Source organism: Dissoconium aciculare, assembly GCF_010015565.1.
Source record: "Dissoconium aciculare CBS 342.82 unplaced genomic scaffold K489scaffold_3, whole genome shotgun sequence".
Classification (NCBI taxonomy): domain Eukaryota; kingdom Fungi; phylum Ascomycota; class Dothideomycetes; order Mycosphaerellales; family Dissoconiaceae; genus Dissoconium; species Dissoconium aciculare.
The window spans coordinates 990,359-1,010,036 of NW_022984953.1; the positions used below are offsets into that span (position 1 = coordinate 990,359).

At 51.2% G+C, this 19,678-nt stretch overlaps 10 protein-coding genes across 10 annotated transcripts; 4 read left to right on the plus strand and 6 right to left on the minus strand.

Annotated features, from left to right (window-relative positions):
• The first annotated feature begins 193 nt into the window (after positions 1 to 193).
• K489DRAFT_149964 (uncharacterized protein) lies at positions 194 to 1,678 on the plus strand. Its single transcript, XM_033599214.1, has 2 exons — positions 194 to 478; positions 526 to 1,678. The coding sequence occupies exons 1-2, from the start codon at positions 310 to 312 to the stop codon at positions 1,623 to 1,625; spliced, it is 1,269 nt and encodes a 422-aa protein (XP_033462174.1). The 5' UTR covers positions 194 to 309; the 3' UTR covers positions 1,626 to 1,678.
• A 52-nt stretch (positions 1,679 to 1,730) lies between these two features.
• Positions 1,731 to 3,318, minus strand: K489DRAFT_315359 (cytochrome P450; the record flags this gene model as incomplete). The annotated part of the gene is made up of 3 exons (XM_033601084.1): positions 1,731 to 2,846; positions 2,901 to 2,976; positions 3,029 to 3,318. 3 exons carry the CDS (start codon positions 3,316 to 3,318, stop codon positions 1,731 to 1,733), a joined length of 1,482 nt encoding a protein of 493 aa, XP_033462175.1.
• Positions 3,319 to 4,351: 1,033 nt separating this feature from the next.
• On the minus strand, positions 4,352 to 6,613 carry K489DRAFT_377686 (MFS general substrate transporter). The gene is made up of 4 exons (XM_033604214.1): positions 6,123 to 6,613; positions 5,577 to 6,060; positions 5,251 to 5,521; positions 4,352 to 5,192 (listed from the first exon to the last, which is right to left on the minus strand). Exons 1-4 carry the CDS (start codon positions 6,410 to 6,412, stop codon positions 4,843 to 4,845), a joined length of 1,395 nt encoding a protein of 464 aa, XP_033462176.1. The 5' UTR covers positions 6,413 to 6,613; the 3' UTR covers positions 4,352 to 4,842.
• Positions 6,614 to 7,127: 514 nt separating this feature from the next.
• On the plus strand, positions 7,128 to 8,750 carry K489DRAFT_377691 (uncharacterized protein). Its single transcript, XM_033604215.1, has 2 exons — positions 7,128 to 8,368; positions 8,430 to 8,750. Exons 1-2 carry the CDS (start codon positions 7,347 to 7,349, stop codon positions 8,641 to 8,643), a joined length of 1,236 nt encoding a protein of 411 aa, XP_033462177.1. The 5' UTR covers positions 7,128 to 7,346; the 3' UTR covers positions 8,644 to 8,750.
• A 949-nt stretch (positions 8,751 to 9,699) lies between these two features.
• K489DRAFT_150049 (uncharacterized protein) lies at positions 9,700 to 11,308 on the plus strand. The gene is made up of 4 exons (XM_033599215.1): positions 9,700 to 10,148; positions 10,229 to 10,517; positions 10,577 to 10,910; positions 10,997 to 11,308. The coding sequence occupies exons 1-4, from the start codon at positions 9,837 to 9,839 to the stop codon at positions 11,082 to 11,084; spliced, it is 1,023 nt and encodes a 340-aa protein (XP_033462178.1). The 5' UTR covers positions 9,700 to 9,836; the 3' UTR covers positions 11,085 to 11,308.
• On the minus strand, positions 11,064 to 12,070 carry K489DRAFT_377693 (uncharacterized protein; the record flags this gene model as incomplete). The annotated part of the gene is made up of 3 exons (XM_033604216.1): positions 12,021 to 12,070; positions 11,235 to 11,909; positions 11,064 to 11,100 (listed from the first exon to the last, which is right to left on the minus strand). Coding segments are annotated over exons 1-2 (383 nt in total), but the record flags the coding sequence as incomplete, so codon positions are not given.
• Positions 12,071 to 12,079: 9 nt separating this feature from the next.
• On the minus strand, positions 12,080 to 14,341 carry K489DRAFT_333789 (FAD/NAD(P)-binding domain-containing protein; the record flags this gene model as incomplete). Its single annotated transcript, XM_033602175.1, has 5 exons — positions 13,911 to 14,341; positions 13,572 to 13,843; positions 13,128 to 13,501; positions 12,352 to 13,076; positions 12,080 to 12,294 (listed from the first exon to the last, which is right to left on the minus strand). Coding segments are annotated over exons 1-5 (1,896 nt in total), but the record flags the coding sequence as incomplete, so codon positions are not given.
• Positions 14,342 to 15,006: 665 nt separating this feature from the next.
• K489DRAFT_377695 (uncharacterized protein) lies at positions 15,007 to 15,624 on the plus strand. The gene has a single exon (XM_033604217.1). It carries the CDS (start codon positions 15,189 to 15,191, stop codon positions 15,489 to 15,491), a length of 303 nt encoding a protein of 100 aa, XP_033462181.1. The 5' UTR covers positions 15,007 to 15,188; the 3' UTR covers positions 15,492 to 15,624.
• A 296-nt stretch (positions 15,625 to 15,920) lies between these two features.
• On the minus strand, positions 15,921 to 16,398 carry K489DRAFT_368339 (uncharacterized protein; the record flags this gene model as incomplete). The annotated part of the gene is made up of 2 exons (XM_033602939.1): positions 15,921 to 16,219; positions 16,278 to 16,398. 2 exons carry the CDS (start codon positions 16,396 to 16,398, stop codon positions 15,921 to 15,923), a joined length of 420 nt encoding a protein of 139 aa, XP_033462182.1.
• A 1,687-nt stretch (positions 16,399 to 18,085) lies between these two features.
• Positions 18,086 to 18,551, minus strand: K489DRAFT_407841 (uncharacterized protein; the record flags this gene model as incomplete). The annotated part of the gene is made up of 3 exons (XM_033607408.1): positions 18,086 to 18,144; positions 18,199 to 18,369; positions 18,431 to 18,551. 3 exons carry the CDS (start codon positions 18,549 to 18,551, stop codon positions 18,086 to 18,088), a joined length of 351 nt encoding a protein of 116 aa, XP_033462183.1.
• Between the last annotated feature and the right edge of the window lie 1,127 nt (positions 18,552 to 19,678).

Below are 19,678 nucleotides of genomic sequence, written 5' to 3' on the forward strand. Positions count from 1 at the left end.
GTGAAGCGCCACACCATTTCTGTCCGATTTCACACGCGATGAGCCACATCTCCCGACAAAGCCGTCCTTTCTGTGGCTTGACATCTTGGCAGACAAAGCCCCAGATTCCTGCGAGCGGCCGCGCACAGACATCTGATCGCGACATGCACGTTGATGGAACACCTACGTACTCCTCACCTCCTTGCATTCAGTATTCATTCTCCATCTCATATTGCCGAGACATCATTGGCGCCGACGGGTTTCTTCTGTCTCTCTGATGGATGATCAACGTCGTTAGGCTTCATTTCCCGTGTCCTACATAAATTCACGATGTCCAAGTATTTCCTAGCCTGTTTCATCGCAACGCCGTCAAGCGCAGTCCCCGGATCCGACTCCACGGCTGGACCGGCTTCGATATGGTACGGTACGAGCTGCACAGACGACGATGATGAAGAGCATCTACGCCAGTTGGCTACATTATTGATCGAAGCGGGAGATAGTGAGTGCTACGTTCGAGTTGGGTTTTCATTTGCCAATTCCATGCAGAATTGTCCTTCGATGATCTAGGTAAATCACTTCCCTTTACGTGGCTGGAAAAGGAGTATTACGATACAATCGACTGTCTCGGGGATTCGCGATCGGAGCCATACCATGCTCTTTGGACGTTCGATATAAACAAGGCTGTCTTGCAGCATGCGACTCGCGAGTGCCGCCGTAATGTATCGTTTGCTGCGCTGCGGCGACAGTCCATAAAGCTCAGTAAAATGCGACTACTTAATGTTCTTGAGCCTCGTTTTTTGCCAATCGGACCTGAGTTTCGGTCGGACAAGGGCTTCTGGCAGCCGCCTTTAGAAGCAGACATACACATGCGAGCATTGGTGTGTTCACCTCTGCGTGACTTTCACCATCAATGGAGGCATATTCTTCGGGATGATTATAACAAACTTACACTACGTCACCTTGCACGAGCTGTAATTCGAATATCTACCTTAGAATTTGAAGTTCGCGAAAATACAGGAGGTCATGGTCGAAGAGGGATGCATGTATCGTACCTAGATCAGCCTTCTTGGGAGCCGTTCGATGCTGACGTCGTGCAAATTGGGCTTGTCCGACTCGTTCTCTGTACAGATTTGTCCAAAGGCCTTTTCATTGTAAAGGAAGACTTTGCTACCCTTCAGACAACGCCCAAAGGTCTCAGTGGCACCAATCCTCTAAGAAATCAGACGCTTTATATAGTGCTCTCCGTCCGGCACGTGATGCTCTGCAAGGCCGCACAGGGAGCCGCCTTCGAATACTCTGATCCGGCAGCGCTTTTCAACGGCGACGATGAGGCTGCACTTCCGTCAGATATCGCAATAGATTATCTCATCTGGGCAACCACTTCCACAAGACTTCCGAAATGTGTTCGGGTGCAAAGACTACCAATCGAAATACAAGACCAGGTGCTGAAACATACTTCGATCGGCAGTGTGGAAGCTGCTCGGATCGGCTGCCTGCTTGGTATAGGATCGCCGTTCACGTGGCGGGACGGCCCTCTCAAAGTCACATTGGAAAAACAATACTATATTCGACCGTCAAGAATGCCTGTCGAGTCCGAGATCTGGTTTGGGGAATATAAGAGCGGCATAGTGTATCTAGCACGATGACCGCCATCGTGGGCTTTGGGCCTGGAGCATGAGATTCGCTGTTATGTGATTACTCTGCCCCTCCGTCACCGTGGAGCGTTGCAATCGAGATTGAGAATCGGTATTCTACCATCCCTCGACTTCTCTGACATTGACCTGCAAGCCACCCTCCATGACCTTGAAAAGTGTGAAGGCTGAAAAATCGCCAATCTCCGTACCAACATCGGAGCTCTTCGTACCGGTGTACGGCGACAGTTCAAACCGGCCGATTATTCCAGCAATGATACACCGCAGCTGTGCTTTCGCATATTCCTCGCCGGGACATCTGCGGGGTCCAGCGCCGAAAGTCAAGAATGCGAAGGTATCTGAAGCGCCTCCCTTGATCGGGTCTTTGAGCCAACGGTCGGGATTGAAGACCCTGCCATCAGGACCCCAGAACCGGGGATCGCGTCCAGATGTCCAGGGCGAATATGCAATCCTCGTCCCGGCTGAAAGCCGTGTTCCAGCGACAGTTGCCGGCTCTATCAACTCCCTCCACAGAATGGTGTTGACAGAATGGAAGCGGAGAATCTCCTTGATCACTGCCTCGAGATACTTCAATTCGCGAAAATTGGCGTCGTTGAAATCGCGATTGCCTTCAGCTGGAATCGGAGGAGACATGTGGGCTCGGACTTCCTCTCGGATCCGCTGCTGACACTCCGGGTGCCGAGCGAGGAGGTGAACGACCCAAGCCAGCGTGGAGGCAGTGGTCTCAGTAGATGCCGCAATCATATGCGCAGATTGGTGAACCAAATCATGGTTATCAAGCTTGTCGGACTTCATGAAGATGCTGAGCATGTCGTGAGGCGCCGGCTGATCCTTGTCGGGCGCCTCCAAAGCGGCTATACGTGGATTCACAAGGCTTTTGGCCGTGTTATCAGCGAACTTGGAGAGAGCGTTCATGATTTTGACAGGCCGTACGGGCAGACTCATGATCAAATCAGGTCCGACCGTGAATGCCCACCAGATGAATGACTGGCCATGTTTGGTTGTTTTCAACGATCCGATATAGGTTCGAGGGATAGAGGCTCTGATATCGAATACAGCGCCGAGATTGATAGAAAACCCCCACTTAGCAATGGTGTCGATGAGAGCGGCGTTCATCAGCTTCAGAAATTGACCGGCAGCGACAATTGATTGGGGTGCCCTCTTTTCTTCGGCCTGGTTTAACATGGCTTTGGTCAAGTTATGGACACTTTCCCACTATTTCCCAGTGTCAGTTCTGCCAATCGAACTTTCGTACCTTCGCGCACCCACCATGATCGGATATGCTCGTCGAACTTCGTCAGATCGTAAAGCGGGCAGGACGGCTTTACTGATCCTCTTGTGTTTCCTGCAGCCAGGTCAGCCTTTCGCGATAATCAACAGTATGGATAAGTACTCACTCTCCCTCCAGAATCAGCAATCCCTCAGGCCCTGAAACATTGGTGACTACTCGTCGAACGTCCGTTGCCTTGACGGACTTGTACGCAGCGACCGTGAGGAGATCCCTCGCGGCGGTAGGAGTGGCGACAAGTAGTCGTTCCTTGTTCCATTGGCCGTAGTAACGAATCAGTCCTTCGTTCGGCACCTCGTCCAGCCATCGCTCCATCTCGAGAGCATTGGGCTCGGCTACCAGCCTGAAAAGAAAGTGGCCTTGGTTTGGTGTAGGAAGATGTTTGAGTCGACTGAACATCGATCTTGTGGCGAGTCCACCAATCAACAGCAGGAACGACACCAGCAATATCTCTGCAATCATTATCCCAATACTGGGTGCCACGTTAGACAAATTCGATGCAACCAGAATGGCTGCCATCGTGAAAGATTGGGATTTAGTTTGCTGTGAGCAGGGCTAAAAATTTCAGAATAAGCACTCGAGGGCAGTCCACGAATTTATACTTGGTCACCGCAGGAGCATTCCACTTACGGATGCCGGTACTGGAGCTGATACTCATCGTCAAGCAGCGTGTGAGGCACCTCCGCAATCTCGTTTTTCATATCAACTGCCGACCGACGTCATCATAGACGGTGTGCGATGCTCAAACCCAATGCGTCGGACTTTATCAAAGCTGAGATTATTTCGTACGACACGCCATTGACGCGGATCCCAACGAATACTGAGCACCACTTGAATCGATCGAGACCATATCAAACCAAGCGATTGGCAGACGTCAGACGGGACTCATCGTCCTGAAGACGTCATGCTTTACGTCTGGCATCGAAGGTACGAAGGTGTCCACGGTACGGAAGCCGATGGGCTGTATTTAGGTCGACGTGATAAAGTTAATTCCTATACGATATCTTAAGCTGCTGCTGGTGACCGCGGTGATAACAACGGACGACACGTCGATCGGGACACCGATGTTTCTCGGCGTTGCTGTATACGAATTATAGCTCCTCCCATTGGTTGAGACTCAGAGCAAGAGGCCCCCTTCTGATTAATCTTGTTTGCATGCATAGACAATGCAGGAGCTGGCTCGTGGCTGGTTCGTTTAATGTCAAATTAGGCTTTGAATCCAATAACTTTGAATAGAAGCGCATACGACGTCAACCTCGGAGCTGAACTATCGCCCTAGCGTCTTCTCGGCAGTCGTTCACGGACCGTCGCGCTCCGTCTGATAAGAAAGCCGGCGCGGCACCGGCTGTTAAGTCTTCCCGGAACCGTGCTCGACTGTAGGTAGCTAGTTCCCGGGAATGTGTTTAGTCTTTTCTGCAGACAGCGACGATGAGAAAAGGGTGGTTGTTCCAACTTTGCCCGGGTGCTCGAGCGGTTGGTGCTTACCAAATTAAAGGACGCCTCGAGTCCCGATGAATGTTTCGCTGGACTGGCGTGCCAAGACTCTCGGCTACAACAGATCGCTTCTGCTCCTGTCTGTATCCACTACAGCGGTCAAATGCGAAAATTTTGTTAGCGCGAAGACGCGCCCTTTCCTGGGCGAAACATTCCATGTCCGTTTGCATTTTTGCTTGCTCTATATCTCGCGGCCCTTGCAATGACGCGCCGGACGCGCGATGTCGCTTGATGCATGCACGCGGATAGTACAGAAAACGCAAACCGATTAGAAGGATAAGTCAATTTTGGTTCCATTTTGTTTCATGTGATCACGCCCGTGTCCCAAACAGACGGCAGCGCCATGCCCTGTCATGCTAAAGAGGCAGCCTCTCCCGAGCCGGCTCATCGCACTCAGCATCGGGAGCGCACCGTGTACGCACCCGGCACTCATTGAGCAAATTTGGACCAGGCCCGGATCCTGTGACCGAAGAGAATCATCAAAGGCGGAAACATGGCGAGACCAAGACAGATGTAACCCAACATGCTTACAGCACCGGTCACGCCCAGGTGGTTGAACATGGGCCGCGAGAGAATTGGGAACGCTGCGGCGATACCCGAGCGGACGAAAATGTTCATCGCCAAGGCACTGTTCGCGCTGGCGAGGTATACCTCAATGAGGTAAAGGTTGGAAAGCATGAAAACTAGAATGATGCCACAACCCGTAAGAACTCCGGATGAGGCTTGCAGAATCCAATGAAACCTGGACTCATCAGACGTGTATGCGAACCAAAGGAGCCCTGTATACGTATGTATCAGTATGGGACCACTGTGATCAAAGGTAGCAGCGCGACCCACCAGCTGTCAGCAATAACGAGCCAAACACAACGGGACCCAAGCGATCTTCTGGGCAAAATGGACGGCCTGCGGCTTGCGCCTTACCGACGTGAACACTGTGAATCGTTATTATCACGCAGGCGATGATAATGCCTGCAAGAAGGAATAGGAATGGCAGCGAGGCTGTGCGGGCGTCAAGATTCCGAGTGACGCTGAAAGCGTAGGGATACATGGTGAGTGTGAGATAGAGGATCGAGTACACCAACGACATGTATGCTGTGAAGATCATGAGCTGGCTGTTGTTAGCTTCGATCGATTTTGTGTCCTCATGAGTGCGGCTATCTTACAATTGGTTCAAAGCACAGCATGCGAACCGGCTTGGTCAGATACTTCTCCATGAACATCCGGACCCCAGCTTGTTGCTCGTCGCAAGGCAGACCGAATTTCCGTGCATGCCGCCGACGGAGTACGTGCGGAGAGGATTCCCGCGTGCACAGGAGGCAGATGGCCCCCAGAAAAGCTCCGACGATCAATGTAAGCCAGCCGGTCCATCGCCAACCAAGCGAATCGTTGATCAGCGTGCCAAAGACGGGGCCGAGCACTGGGCCGCAGAAGACGCCGACGCTGTAGACTCCGGTGGAGATACCTCGTTCGATGGGGCTCAAAAAGTCAACCATCATGCCTCCCACAATCGCGAGGGTTGAGGATCCGAACAGTGCCGCGAAAAAGCGAGCGATCAGAACGGTCTCGATGTTTGTCGCGACAGAGAAGGGTATCTGCCATACAAGGAACAAGAAGTATCCAAGAAACAACGGACGTGTCCGGCCATATCTGTTTGAAATGCCATCAGTTACATGCGAATTTGACAGGAATGATACTTATCGAAGTCGTACAGTTCTGAGGCGGGACCCCATATCATTGGGCCCAAAGCGAAGGCCGCCACATAGAGGACAATTCCGAGAATTGAAACTTGAGGAGACACGTTAAACTCTGAGGCTATGGAACTTGTCACGGCAGAGTAAACACTGCTGGCGAAAGATACCATGAAGGTGATCAAGGTGGCCGTGACGATAATTGACCATTTCCTGAGGTTGGACCAGTTGGCTGGTTTCTCAACTTCATTGATGGATTGAACCTCCAAGGAGGACTCGTTAGAATTGGTTCTGCTCTTGTCGAACGACATGGATAATGCGGGAAATCGTACGCGGCAAGACTCTCAGCGAGGCGGCTTGGAGAGAACGGCTGTGTATAATCCTGGAGCAGCATGTCGGGCATGGGCGATTCTATCTGTAGTCTAGGAAAAGCCGATCATCCAGTCGTTGTTGTATCATGATGCATAGCTTACATGAAGCACAATTCTAATCCTCGTACAGCCCGCAGCTCGTACAGCACGAGTTGAGTGAATGGTGTAATGCCCTGATCCCGCACCCAAGTAAGGTTTGAAATGAGCCTTTCACGGCCCGCAAAGCTACACCGACCGAAGGTTTAGACGGACCTGACACACGTTCGAGCGTTCGAGCGTTTGATAAGGGCCCAGGGTCTAGCATTCCCTCCATCCGATTATTAGCCCCGTATGTTGTTGGCTTTGTTTTCGTTGTCTAGCACGTCACGGACAAAAGAAAGGGCGCCTTTCTACAACCACCAACTTCAACACGCGATTGAAAATTCAACCCATAACCCAATAACGCGCAAAGTAGATCGAAATGAAGCTATTCAATAGGTCGACAACATATTTGAATTCGGTCAATATCGGGATTGGCTCTCAAGCCGTTTATTCTCGAAGTCGTATTTGATACGTGTTAAATTCTCGGGGGTGGTTTGCGGCGAAAAGAGCCCTTTTTTTGTCCCCTCCGTATCTTGGTACTAGTGACAAAAGCGATGATCTACAAGCACATGCTCAGATTTGACGGCTCCCGCCTTTGCACTGACTCAGATGGCGAAGACCGACCAGATGGCTCGCGCTTTTCTAACGCGGCGGTCCGCTTCGATCGCTTTCGTAGTCGGCCGGTAGGACGTCTTGCCATGCCAATTTCCGAGCTGATCTCGACGAATATGGCCGCTATCGGACGAGGACGATGAGTTGCGTGGCAGTGTGCCTGCGCGTCTCCATTACATATATGTTCAAGCCATCGCCATGTCCATTTGGAGCCCCTTGTAATGCGCCCAAGATGAAAGCCATGGACCCCAACGCACAGAAAGCCCCATCTGCTGAGCAGATCACGCTGCCAGTACTTCGCAATGCCATCCCAGCGGAATTCTTCATACCGTCTCCTTTATTTTCGGGATGCTACATCGTGCGCGACCTTTTGATGGCAGGCGGTCTGGCTGGTCTGGCGTTCACCGTGATTCCGACGTTGGACAGCGCGATACTCCGCTGGTCAGCGTGGATCGCATATGGTTACCTCCAAGGCCTGATATTCACCGGGATCTGGATTCTGGCGCACGAATGCGGACACCAAGCCCTGTTCCGTTGCAAAGGCACGAATGATACTTTGGGATTCATACTACACAGCTTGGTGCTGGTACCATACTTCTCATGGAAATACACGCATGCCCGGCATCACATGTACACCAACCACATGGAGCGCGACACAGCCTTCGTCCCGCGAAGGTCGGGTGAACCAAACTTCGCGAGCAGAATTTGGGAAGTGGATCATGAGAATGATGTGCCCATTCTCACGCTTGCCATTGCGATGCATCAGCTCATCGGCTGGCCGATGTATTTGTTCTTTTATTCGACCGGGGGACCTCTCAGTGCAGCAGACCGCGGTCCGATAGGAAAGGCTTTGCACAGCCATTTCGATCCGACAAGTCGCCTGTTCACCAAATCAGAGCAGCCATTTGTCTTGCTCTCTGCACTCGGTGTCGCTGGTGTTCTTATAGCGCTCTGCACCGTTTCTACGAGTATTGGCGCCGCCAATGTCTTGCTTCTCTATGGTGTCCCATACTTATGGGTGAACAATTGGCTCGTCGCAATAACGTATCTGCACCACACCCACACGGATGTGCACCATTATGAAGCTTCGACTTGGACCTATCTGAAGGGTGCCTTGGGCACGGTGGACCGGCCTTTCGGGTTTATCGGAGAGCATTTGTTCCATGGCATCATTGACTATCATGTCATACACCATTTGTTTCCGTAAGACCTTCTCGACCATGACGATGATCGTTGGATGTGCTTTATGCTGATCAGACCACAGGCGCATCCCATTTTACTACGCCAAAGAAGCGACTGCCGCGATTCAACCGATCCTGGGAAAGAGATACATAAGAGATGAGACGCCGTTCTGGCGAGCGCTTTGGCAAACCTTCAGATCGTGCACCACCGTCAAGAGTAGCGAGAATGATTCGAAGGTGCTTGAATGGAGTGTCTCGCGGAAACATGGCATTGCGCCGGCTCTGAAGCAGAAGTAGTCCGGTTTGAAGGGCTATGGACTACCCTTAGCGAGCGAGGACCGGGATATGTTGCTATTGTAGTACAGGATAGACATAATAGATTTGCTTGTTATTCTTCACTCGTTTCAAATGTGGTGTTCACAAATCCGGAACTCGATACGAAATGGAGTGAAGCTAAGGAGACGCTTCCAGTAATTTGATTCTCGGCATGGTCCCTCATCGTAAAAAGAATAACTCAAAGCATGGAAGCTGCGTTGAGACTCCATGGTGGAGATCGGTCGTTGTCAAGCCGCATTGGAAGGTCCAAGGCGTTTGGGATTCGTGCTTGGAGGGAGATCCCTTGTTGGTGCTGCGACAGCAGTAAGTCATGAAAGATGAACAGAAATGGATACCGGACGCACGTGATGCACCCCGGGATTTATCGAGGTACAGCGAAACGTGTGTCAGTCACCTGGGTACTACAGAATGTACTGTATCAAAGATCAATTGATTGAAAGGCCGATAATAATCTCGTCTTCGGATCCATAGGCATCGGTCGAACCAGACGGGACTCAGAGATGACTTATCAGCTATCTGCTACCACGCATGACTGATAATTTCTCAGCGCCACTCGGGCCCTGGAAGCCATAGGTGTGTCAAATATCGTTTTTATTGATCAGTCCTCCTAGTGGGCGCACCGCGAACCCTAATCTGGAAGAGCCGGAGTTGGAACGTTACTTCATGGTGGCTTCTCACTCTCACTCATCGTACTCGCTGTCGGTCAATGCCATCAGACCTGCAGCGCAACCGTGCGAGATCACCGTAGTCACTCGAGTTCCGACGTGTTCCACTTCCGAGACTGATCAACATGTTTGCGCAAGCGAAAGTCCACATGCTTGCTACACGCTCTCCGAGGCTGCCATTGCCCCGCGCGGGATTGTGGCTTCGCTTAGCTGACCTTAGGACCTGTGTAGACGTCCTCTGTAGCCGTCTACTGTTCACAAAAAGCGAGAAGAATGGACGTACAGCCTTCAAGAAGCCCTGATCGTATCGTCCATTGGACGAAAATTGTTCTTGGCATGGAGGCTGGCCATCGCGGATAGGTGATTGGTGAAGTGGATTCAGTGCAATCGCAATCTGGTGAACATACAAGATGCGTCCATCTGCCGGAAGAAAGCATGCATTTCATAGCCAAAGCAAATTTGGGACGGTGATCTGGTCCGAGCAGCAAGATGCGCACACTCTATTTTCCGATCGGCATCATCCTTGCCTGGTGCTGCTTTCAAGCAGCCGCTGTGACCACCAGTAATGGAAAGCCTACAGGGACATGGACGTACTATTCGACAACGTTCACCACGATCACTCCAGTAACGACGACAAGTGTGATTGGGAGATCGCGCGTCGTCATACAAACGACGGTCACTGATCCCAAGGTCTACACGATCACTACTACCCGCGGTTTTCTCGCTGGCACGAAAAAGTTCTATACATCTACTGTCACCAAGACCGTCGGTCCGACCAACCCTGTGAGAACCTATGTGCCGGTATGTTGAGCACTCATCACGTGCGGGAGTTTGATGGGCAAGTGAATTTAGTAAAGCTAATGCTACTCCCGAAAATACAGCTCGGCCCAGGGTTTACACCCATACGGTCTCAATTTGCATACACTGCTCCTGTGGAGGTCGTGCGGTCGACTTCAACAGTCACCACGACAGGTCTCGAATACTCACTGATCGACACTCTCACTACCACACAAACCACAATCATTCGCAAGACAACAACCGTCGCCGATCCCACCGCAACGCCAACGCCGTCGACGTACTTTCTATTTGGCGTGACGACCATCACCACGACGAAGACGCTCCCTGCAACAGTCTCGACGTTTGCGGCCTGTGAGACGGGCTCGGGAAATTGTACACGGTCATCAGAATCCGCTGCATTGCTGTTGTCTTTGCTGACCAATTTGTCACAGATGCCAACATCTATCCCTGGGGGAAAGCCATGGACATCGTCAAACCCGACGACTTTGGAGAGAAGTACGGCCTCGTATATTCTCTACAACCGTCGCACGAGACCTATTTCACCAAGAATTACGACCTCACCAACGCCAAAGACTGCTGCAATTTGGCCTTGAGCTATCCTCTCTCGGCTTTCGGCAGCTGGCAGTCCAAAGACTCGTTCGGGCGGTCCAACGTGTGCTACATCTTTTTCGTGCAGAGCCAATCCGTGTGCGACCCGAGTGCAGTACAGTACTCCTTTGTTGACGCGGAGTATGACCCCTGGGAGAATTCCACATATTCTGTGTTGTAAGTATCTACTTGCGTCCTTAATTTTCCTTGTTGGGGCTTTGTAGACCCCTACGTCTTGTCCGATGAGCTAATCGCATCGGTAGTAACGGTGTCTGTGGAAGAGCCACGCCTGATCATCATGGCCGTCAATATTATATTAACGGTGGTGCATACGAGCCCGAGCAATCCTAGGGACATGCTGTCTAAGGTAGGGATACTCAATCGGAAGTTCTCGTTTCGAATGAATGATGTTGCAGGCTCTGTTCTTTGTGCCGCAGCCACGAAGCAGCACGTGAATCCTGTGTGTATCCTTTCTGTTCATGATTCTTACGGTCGGAATAGTTCATTCAATCGTTCTTCCTCAACATTTCCACAAGCATCAATGCTGTTTTTACCTGCTGCAAGCATATTCGAGGCGCTGAGATTGAGCACAAAATTTGTGCCGCAAGTTCCTTGAACTCTGGAGCTGTGTAATCCCCGAGCGAGATGATCCCATGATGAAAATTACTAACGCCCGTACAATCATCTTTACTCGCCCATATACCGGAACGTCATGAAAAAATATCAATTCATTGCTCGTCGAACGGAGAGCCGTGAGAACATCAGTGCAGCCATTCAGGCACCTGAAAGCATCGCTCACCTACGGCCTGGCACAGGCAAACGCATGGTCTTCTCGCGCCAGAGCCACAGTCCCATCAATGCAGCGCCAGGTCCCGTTGCAAGCTGTGCTAATGTGAAAGCTCCGAACGCCTTGATCGCGCTCATGCTGGTTATGATGCCCGAGCCCCGCATCGTGAGAACGCTGAAGGAACCATACACCCAGAACGCGATAATTGTGAAGAGATGATCCCAGCGGAGAATGGTAAACATGAACGCCGCAATTGTGTCGGCACGCGGCTCGGCAACCTCGTAGGTTGGGATGAGCAAGCGCGAAAATGAGACAATGTCGCTGGAAGAGGACGAGATCCAATATGTTGTCGCCAGATGAACGATGAAACATAGGCCAAAAACGATATTGTAAGTGCGGTTCAGGAAGACGGCCTCTTGATCCCGAGGCTGGAAAGGCTGGACCTTCTCAGACTTAGTGGACGCGATCGCGATCTCGCTGACTCTTGACATCGAAAACAGCAGCATGCTGACAGGGATCGCAGCAAATTGCCAAGCTGCAAGGAGAAGCTGATGGTTTCCGGGACCCAAGCTGGTACTGAATATTAAGAGTGTAGGCAAGCCGTATCCGATGAGGATCGAGGGCAGGATCCACTTAGCTTTCGCCAATGGAACGGCACGTTTATCAGCGCTGAGGCATATTGCCGTGTTATCTCGCAGAGCGTTTGCGATAAGATATACCGGTCCGATGACGCCAATTCCAGCGAGGTTCATGAGCAGCGCATATACCGAGGGTCTTGCTCACAGTCAGCTTCGATCGATGCGGCAATCGACATGATACATCTGGACTCACCCAGCAATAAGTGTCCAGCTACTGTGCTTGCGCGAACTCTCCACGTACCAAACGACAAGAATGGGTACAAGGTAGATAAGCAGATACAAGAACTGCAGGGAATGGCCCTCATCTTGCCAGCTGACGGCATCGGAGAAAGCGATGACTATGACTCGCAGCACTTCGTCGATCGCCGCGACGCCGGTGTAGATAAGCTTCAAAGGCGAGCCGAGAAACTGCAGTGTGGGATCAAACATATCCTGGCTCGGTGCGGCGGACCCGGCGATCTTCTCGAATGCAACAATCGTGAGACCCACAGAAATCAAGATTGAGAGAATGTTCAAGGGCACCAACGACGTCCAGGGCTTCGATGGCAGCTCGTCAGTCCACGGATCTGCGGTTTTCGGAGTTTTGATTCGCAATGGTCCAACCCGCGCGGCTGGTCGAAGTCCTTCGCAGAGCATATCAGCTGCGAGATCCATACCAAGCGCTGGGATGATGCGTGAGCCAATAAACGTCCACAATGCTGTGGCCCGCCCGTTGATCGCCTGTATCGTGTGCGAGTAATTCTTGAAATGCTGGACACGCGCCATACGCTCGGCCTGAGTCTTCTTGAAGACCGCGTCTATGTCTTCACTTGTCAGCCGTCGGTCGTCACACGCCTTCACAGCATTCACAAGATGAGTCGTTAGTACTGCTGCGTCCTCGATTGCGTTGCTACCACCTTGGCCACCGATGGGATTGAACTACATAAGCAACGTCAGCCTGTGTTCGGTCCGCGAGCATGGTTGAGGTACCTTGTGAGCTGCGTCTCCAATGGTGATGACACGTCCATTGTGCCATTGTTCGAATACCGCTTCAGGGACCGCCTGCAACGTTGACATTTTTTGCGTCCTATAAAGATCACCAAAGGTCAGGGTGTCCGTCACCTTGTCATCCGCGTGTTTGGCGGCCAATGCATCCTTCTCAGCATCCGTGTATCGAGGAATCGATTCCCAAAGACCGCGCCTCTTTTCTGTGTCCTGGGCGAAAAGAAACCAAAAGACCGTGTCATCGGGACCGTCCATGACGAGATGGGCATATCCATAGCCCTGCCCGTTGACGGAAGTATTGCGAGGAAACCCTTCCTTCATTTCCGACATGCCAAATATGCAAGAGTATTCGATGGAAGCTATGGTTGCCGAGGTCAGCCTCGAGACGAATATGACAACCTGGCGCATTGAAGCATCTTCGTGACTAACCAGATTGCGATTCGATAGCAAAGCTCGCCGGATGATCCTGCTTTCCCTGGTGCCACATCACCTTGCGCACCGTACTGTGAAACCCATCTGCGCCAACCAGGATATCGCCCTCGAAGACTTCGCCCTCCTTGGTGATTACCTCAACACGACCCGGAATTTGTTTGATTTGTACGACGCCTTTGTTCGTGAGGACTTTCTCTTTGAGTTTGAGGTTGTCGTAAAGCACTTGAATTAGCATTCGACGCTCGAGAGCGATCGGAAGATACCCCAACCTGTGATAGGTTTTAGTTCAAGCATGCGCAATGACATTACTTTCCTTGCGTGGATCGTGAACGATACCTCTTCTCGACCGCTTGCCCGAATTGCGAACCCTCCATGAATAGTTTGCCATCCGGACCGCGCGTCTGCATCTGGCAGAAGACATCGGAACTTCCGACCTCCTTCTGAAGTGCCTCCAAACAACCGATCTGATCGAGAATACGCAGGCCATTGGGGAGTAATGCGATGCTGGCCCCTAGTTGCGGGGCGATCTGGTACTTTTCCAACACGATGTAATCGACGCAGGTCTGCTCCAGCATGTTCGCGAGCGCGAGTCCGGCGATGCTGCCTCCTACAATGATCACCCGTGGGGATTCCTTGATGTCCGCCATGATGGCTGCTTGAGAGATCGATCACGCCAACAATAGATCTAGTATTATATCAAACGTGTGCTCAATGCATTCGACTTGGATTGTATGAAAGAATCATGTTCGTTGGAATTTTGCTCGCGAGAGACTCTTGGATTTGCTCCTCTTTTATCTATCTGATTGTTCTGTCGAACATTGCGACATCATCTCGTATATGTATTTCATCTACCAAATGCATGTGAAGATGGGGCTATACGAGGAACGCGCCCTACGAGGTACGAAGCCACGTGCCAGCTCTTGCAAAAATTACCGAAAGCGATCTAAATATCGTGAAATTGCAGCAATCATTCTCTCAGTGATTGTTTCCACATCATGTATCTTCGGCACAGGGCGCATTTATACGACTCTTTTATTAAGCACTTAGGAGGCGAGCCGGCTTATTGTGAACAATTTCGTTCATCAATCGGGACCGATGGGGGATTGATAGTTGGGAAGATATTGGATCAAGAATGACTTTACCCATGGATCCTTTTTAGAGCGTCGTGATCGATGGAAGCCGCCCGTCAGCGGGCAGCTCACTAGGGTGGGGCCGAGCTCCGATGGATATCTATACCTTCGTACGCCTTTCCAAGGTTTGTAATCAAAGCCAGGTCACAGTGTCGGTGCATTCTCCCAATAGCGCCGTATGAAATGGCTTCGGCGAATGTTGAGTCCCGCCTGGATGACTCAGCATTACAAACAGGACATTGTTTCACCTCTTCTCAAGGTCATACACAACGCACATGGCTACGACGGCCCATACCCTGATCTGGTCAGTCATCCCGCAGGGCAGATAGTCTCGACAGGAGGCAGCACGCGATTCGTCAGGATTTCGGACTCACTTGCGATTAAATTCGGTCCTCACGTCCGAGTGACGGAAGCAGAAAGTCTCATATTTCTTGAAAATGAGGCCCCCGGCATTCCCGCTCCTCGACTTCACGCTTGTTACACCATGGGCCCGTTTGACCGCGATCCAGCCGATTTTGGAAGTATATATGATACCTACATTGTCATGACATTTATTGAGGGAAAGTCTTTGGATCAAGCATGGTCCAGCCTGGGCGACAACTGCAGGATCTCGATGGCTGCACAGCTACGAGACTACATGGAAGAATTGAGGTCCGTGACTCAGGAAGCTGGATTCGGAATAGGCTCCGTCCCGGGTGGACCCCTCCAGGATCCTGTCTTTGAGTACCATTCTTCAAAAGGTCTATATCTATGCTCGTTATGCCAACACGGCGTTCATACTGATTGACTTGACCGGCCCGTTCGCCAATGAAGCAGTTTGAAAGACAGAAGTGCCCAAGCGCATCGGGGACAAAGATATGGGCAAATTTTTGGCAGGGAGATCACCGCAAATTCTGCCATTTTTTCATTTCCCCACGGGCTAGCTACGGGCCGCACTGGCCAAGGGTGATGTAGTAGATGTGTCTCTAGATCGACCGCGCCGTTTGTGCTTTGACCTTCATTGGAACTTCGTCACGTTCTGGTGTTCTTGAAAATGATTTCCAATTGACACCAGAGCGATGCACGCAACATGGTACACATGTAGTCCACGATCATGATATTGTATAATATGCAGAGAATCTGGTCTCCCGAGCTGTTCTGGCTACGGCGCTTTCGGGCATAATAACGTAGTCTCGCTCGTCACGTCAAAACGACTGTCTCAGCTCGCAAGTTAAGCTCACATCTTCATCTCGAGGCGCTCGACTGCCGAACTGCATATTCGTGAATAAAAACCTCGCATGCGAGGGCCGCAGTACGAATTCAGCTTTGTAGCTCTCGTATTCGGAGGGACGATGCTAACCATCAAAGCGTCCTGACCGTGGGAAGCCTCCCTTAAGCAACTCTCCACAGGCATATCTTCCTCCAACGAGCCATCTTTTGATAGGCGTTGCGTCTGGGATAATAACTCTGTCTCGGATGTTACGCTTCCGCTTGAGCGGCGTCCATATTGTAGCAGTCCTGCCAAAGCGTTGACAACTAAACGTTGTGAGCTTTATCGATGTCTGTATCGAAGTAGACGGCATGTAATTTTTACCAGTTGACTGGAGTTGTGGCTGGATTGTATTGAAGTAAAACCGGACGACGATCACGAGAGTTGTCGGCAAGGTGACGCCGCCTCCAACGATGCCGACAATTGCTTTCGTAGAGAGAGACATTATGTTAGTTGTAAAGCATGGACCAAAGTGATATGTATGTAGGACGATAACATGAGCGATAAGAGTGCGATATCAACAATATGAACTGAGTCAATCCCAAATGAGCCAACCCAATACATGTGTTATGACACACGTCTACCCACACAGGGCGAATATCGGGCGTGCTCTACCTAGGCACGACTATGTGTGGTGGTTTTTCTTCGACAATAGGACCTTCCGGCCTTATCCACAAACGCGATCGTGCTCTGCGGCAAACTATTAATCTAGAGCTACAACCGAATAGGAATTGTGCTGGAACACGGTTGTATGTTTCCCAAGCAGCTGCAAACCTCCAAGATTGCTAAGGTACAGGCATCGGACACAACGGACGGGCCACTCCATAGCTCATCAAATAATAGGCTTGCTGCCTGCCTGCTTTCCACTTTGAAAGTGGGAGTCACTTCAGACGTAGTTTTCGTCAAGCTATCAAGGGACCAGGTCCGATTTGACCAACATTTGCATGAGGAGCATAACTAAGAGATATAGTCACGTGTTTGTGCGTGCACGCATGTGTTCCGTAGTACCTCGAGACAGCACATCAGAGCACGAACTCCGCCTCTTCCATTCCCTCTACTCCTCAACCCTCTCCGCTCCCCGCCCTCACCGCTCCCCGCCCCTCCTCATTCTTCATTCCTCCTTCTTGTCCTCGCCTTCTCGTCCTCCCCGCCTGCCCTCCTCCCCTTTGTAGTTGTTTTCATCCTGAGCGGGTTAGCCAAGAACGCATTCGCTGATGCCTCGATGGTTCCGACTATGCAAGCTATAGCCATGACAATATAACTACTGGTTCCATACTCACAGGAATCAAAGGCAAATACGGCGAGCGCGTAGCTTCATGCAGAGTCAGAATGAAAAGTACAGGGACGAAAACAACAAGCATGCGCCGTGCTCACGGGAAACGGTACAGTGCAATCTCCGACCAAGCGGTCCCCTAAGCATAGCTAAAGCAGCGGGATTTGACGGCGCAGCAAGTGATTGATAAGACTTCGAAATACGGGTCCGCTCTGGTCTGCCTTCACTTTCACATGCCCTGCGACTTCTACACATGTTTTACTCACCCCACCGCAGGCTGTTCATGTGAAATTCCTTACCATTCGTCACAAGGTCGTCAGAGGTACATGGAATGTTATGCTGGAGGCTGCCATTGCACAATCATTTTTGAACGTGAACGAGAGCCGACGACCAATGTATTCACGGAAGGGAAGGCACACCCTTGAAATGCTCCGAGTTGATCGTAACAATGCACTTTCCTCGCCTATCAAGAATGATATCTTTCATCGTCATACACTTATGAGCGCTTGAACACTGGACTCGATAACAGAGCGCCATCCTGTTTGAACAGAGCTGCTCCTTCGCCCAAATTTAATGATGCGCCTGAAACTTTTGTGGAAAGACGACACGTGTCGGAGCCACCGCAAACAATGAAAAGAAGTTGTTCAAACAACAATGGTATCCCCCAAACTCCCGCACATCAACCGCAACTCCGACGGATGGAAATTCTACAAGCATGACGATGAGGGGGATAGCCCATGGTCGCACCGCTTGACTCTTTCTGCCCTCGGCATCTTTCAGGCTGATTGGCGATGCGATCACATCGTGATGGTGTCCGAGGATGGTCTTTCTCCGTATAGTATAATTAGGTGACTACGCTTCACCAAGCGCTTGTTTGTGCGGTCTCGTATTCTCGAACGATCACTTCGCGAGCGAGAGCTGTTCCATACGACGTCAGTTGGAGTCTGTCGCGCAACGGGCATTGAGACTCACCGTGGAAGCGCTGTGACTGTGGAAAGCCGCCGTCAGGCAAGCCATTTGCAGGTAAAGCACTCTCTGCCAAGTCGTCTTCCAGCAGGCGTTCCGTCTGGTTCGGAATTCCGCTTTCGGTAATTCCATTCAATTGACTCCCGCAGTATTGCAGTGTTGCCAAAGTGTAGGCCACTAGAAGTGTCAGCTCTTTCGCCAACCGAATCAGTGTATTTATGTAGTGTACAGATCTCACCCGCTGGCGGTAGTCGTGGCCGAACCACGCTGTTGTATAAGGGTATGGTGATCACAAATGCTATTCGTAAGGCCAGGCTAAGACCAACGATTTCCAAGACCGCTTCGATTGAGAGCGACATTCTGTCCTTAGGCGACGTAGGATCGAGGGATGAAGAAGAAAGGATAAGAATGCGAGAGTGAGGTGGGAAGCTTTAGTCCATTGTTTCTACATGGCTTTATAGATCTTACATCGGAGAGGCATTGCAAGACGCATCGCAGATCCCTCTATTTCTGCTCATCCTGCGAAGTCTTCATTTGCGCTCCAAGGCTAGAATGCGCGACGAGATACGCACCTGAGTACACAAGCGAAGGCGCCGGCCCGGGGGCATGTTCACCGGCCTGTCAGACTAGCTGAACCTTATCCTCACTGACGATGGTCGGATCGAGCTCCTTAGCATTGTCCCTTTCGCGCCAGGCTAGTGTCGAAGTATGCGTGTGGAACCGTTCCTGAGTTGCCAGGAATGTACACTTCGCCTACTGCAGCCTAGAGCCATGACGACGTCAGTCGTCTCGGATTTTCCATGTATCCGATACGAAACTGACGGGATGCGTTGGCAAAATTGCGCCGTTGTGAAGTCCGCCCCCATCTTCTCTCGAATGGTGGTGTCAGGTGATTACTAGATGCAGGAAAAGCCGTCGGGGAAGAAACCGGCGCTTCGACGCCCATATCCCGCTGATCCCGCTGATTCCGATTGCGCCGAAGCTGCTCGGGCGATTGGTTTGGGACATTTCCTCGCGGGCTAGCCTGAATATTTCACAATGGCAGTGCGTCACTCTGGACGATGGCGTCGGCTAGCCTGCGTGGTGGAGGACACAGGCGTTATGCCATCAAATGAGGCTGATCAGCTAAAACTAAAGACTAATGTTGTACATATAGCCCGTACGATGTAACGATTGCTGGGCTTATTGATGGTGGTGGGCAGACTATTAGGAACACCCTTATCTCATTTCCTCAACAATTTCGCGCAGATCTCATGCCGCGCACTCCCATGTAAAGTATACACCGCCTTATTTCAATCGGATCCAAATGAACGTTTTACCCACACTGCACAGCCCTGGACGCTCTCCGACCACGCTAATTTCTGGAATAATTTTTGCAAGGCGCGGACCTCCGACGCCACTCGTGCCGTATCACCGACCTTGCATTCGAAGTCCTGGAACTACTTACCCATTGTATCGTGACCGACCATATCGTGACGGAAACTTG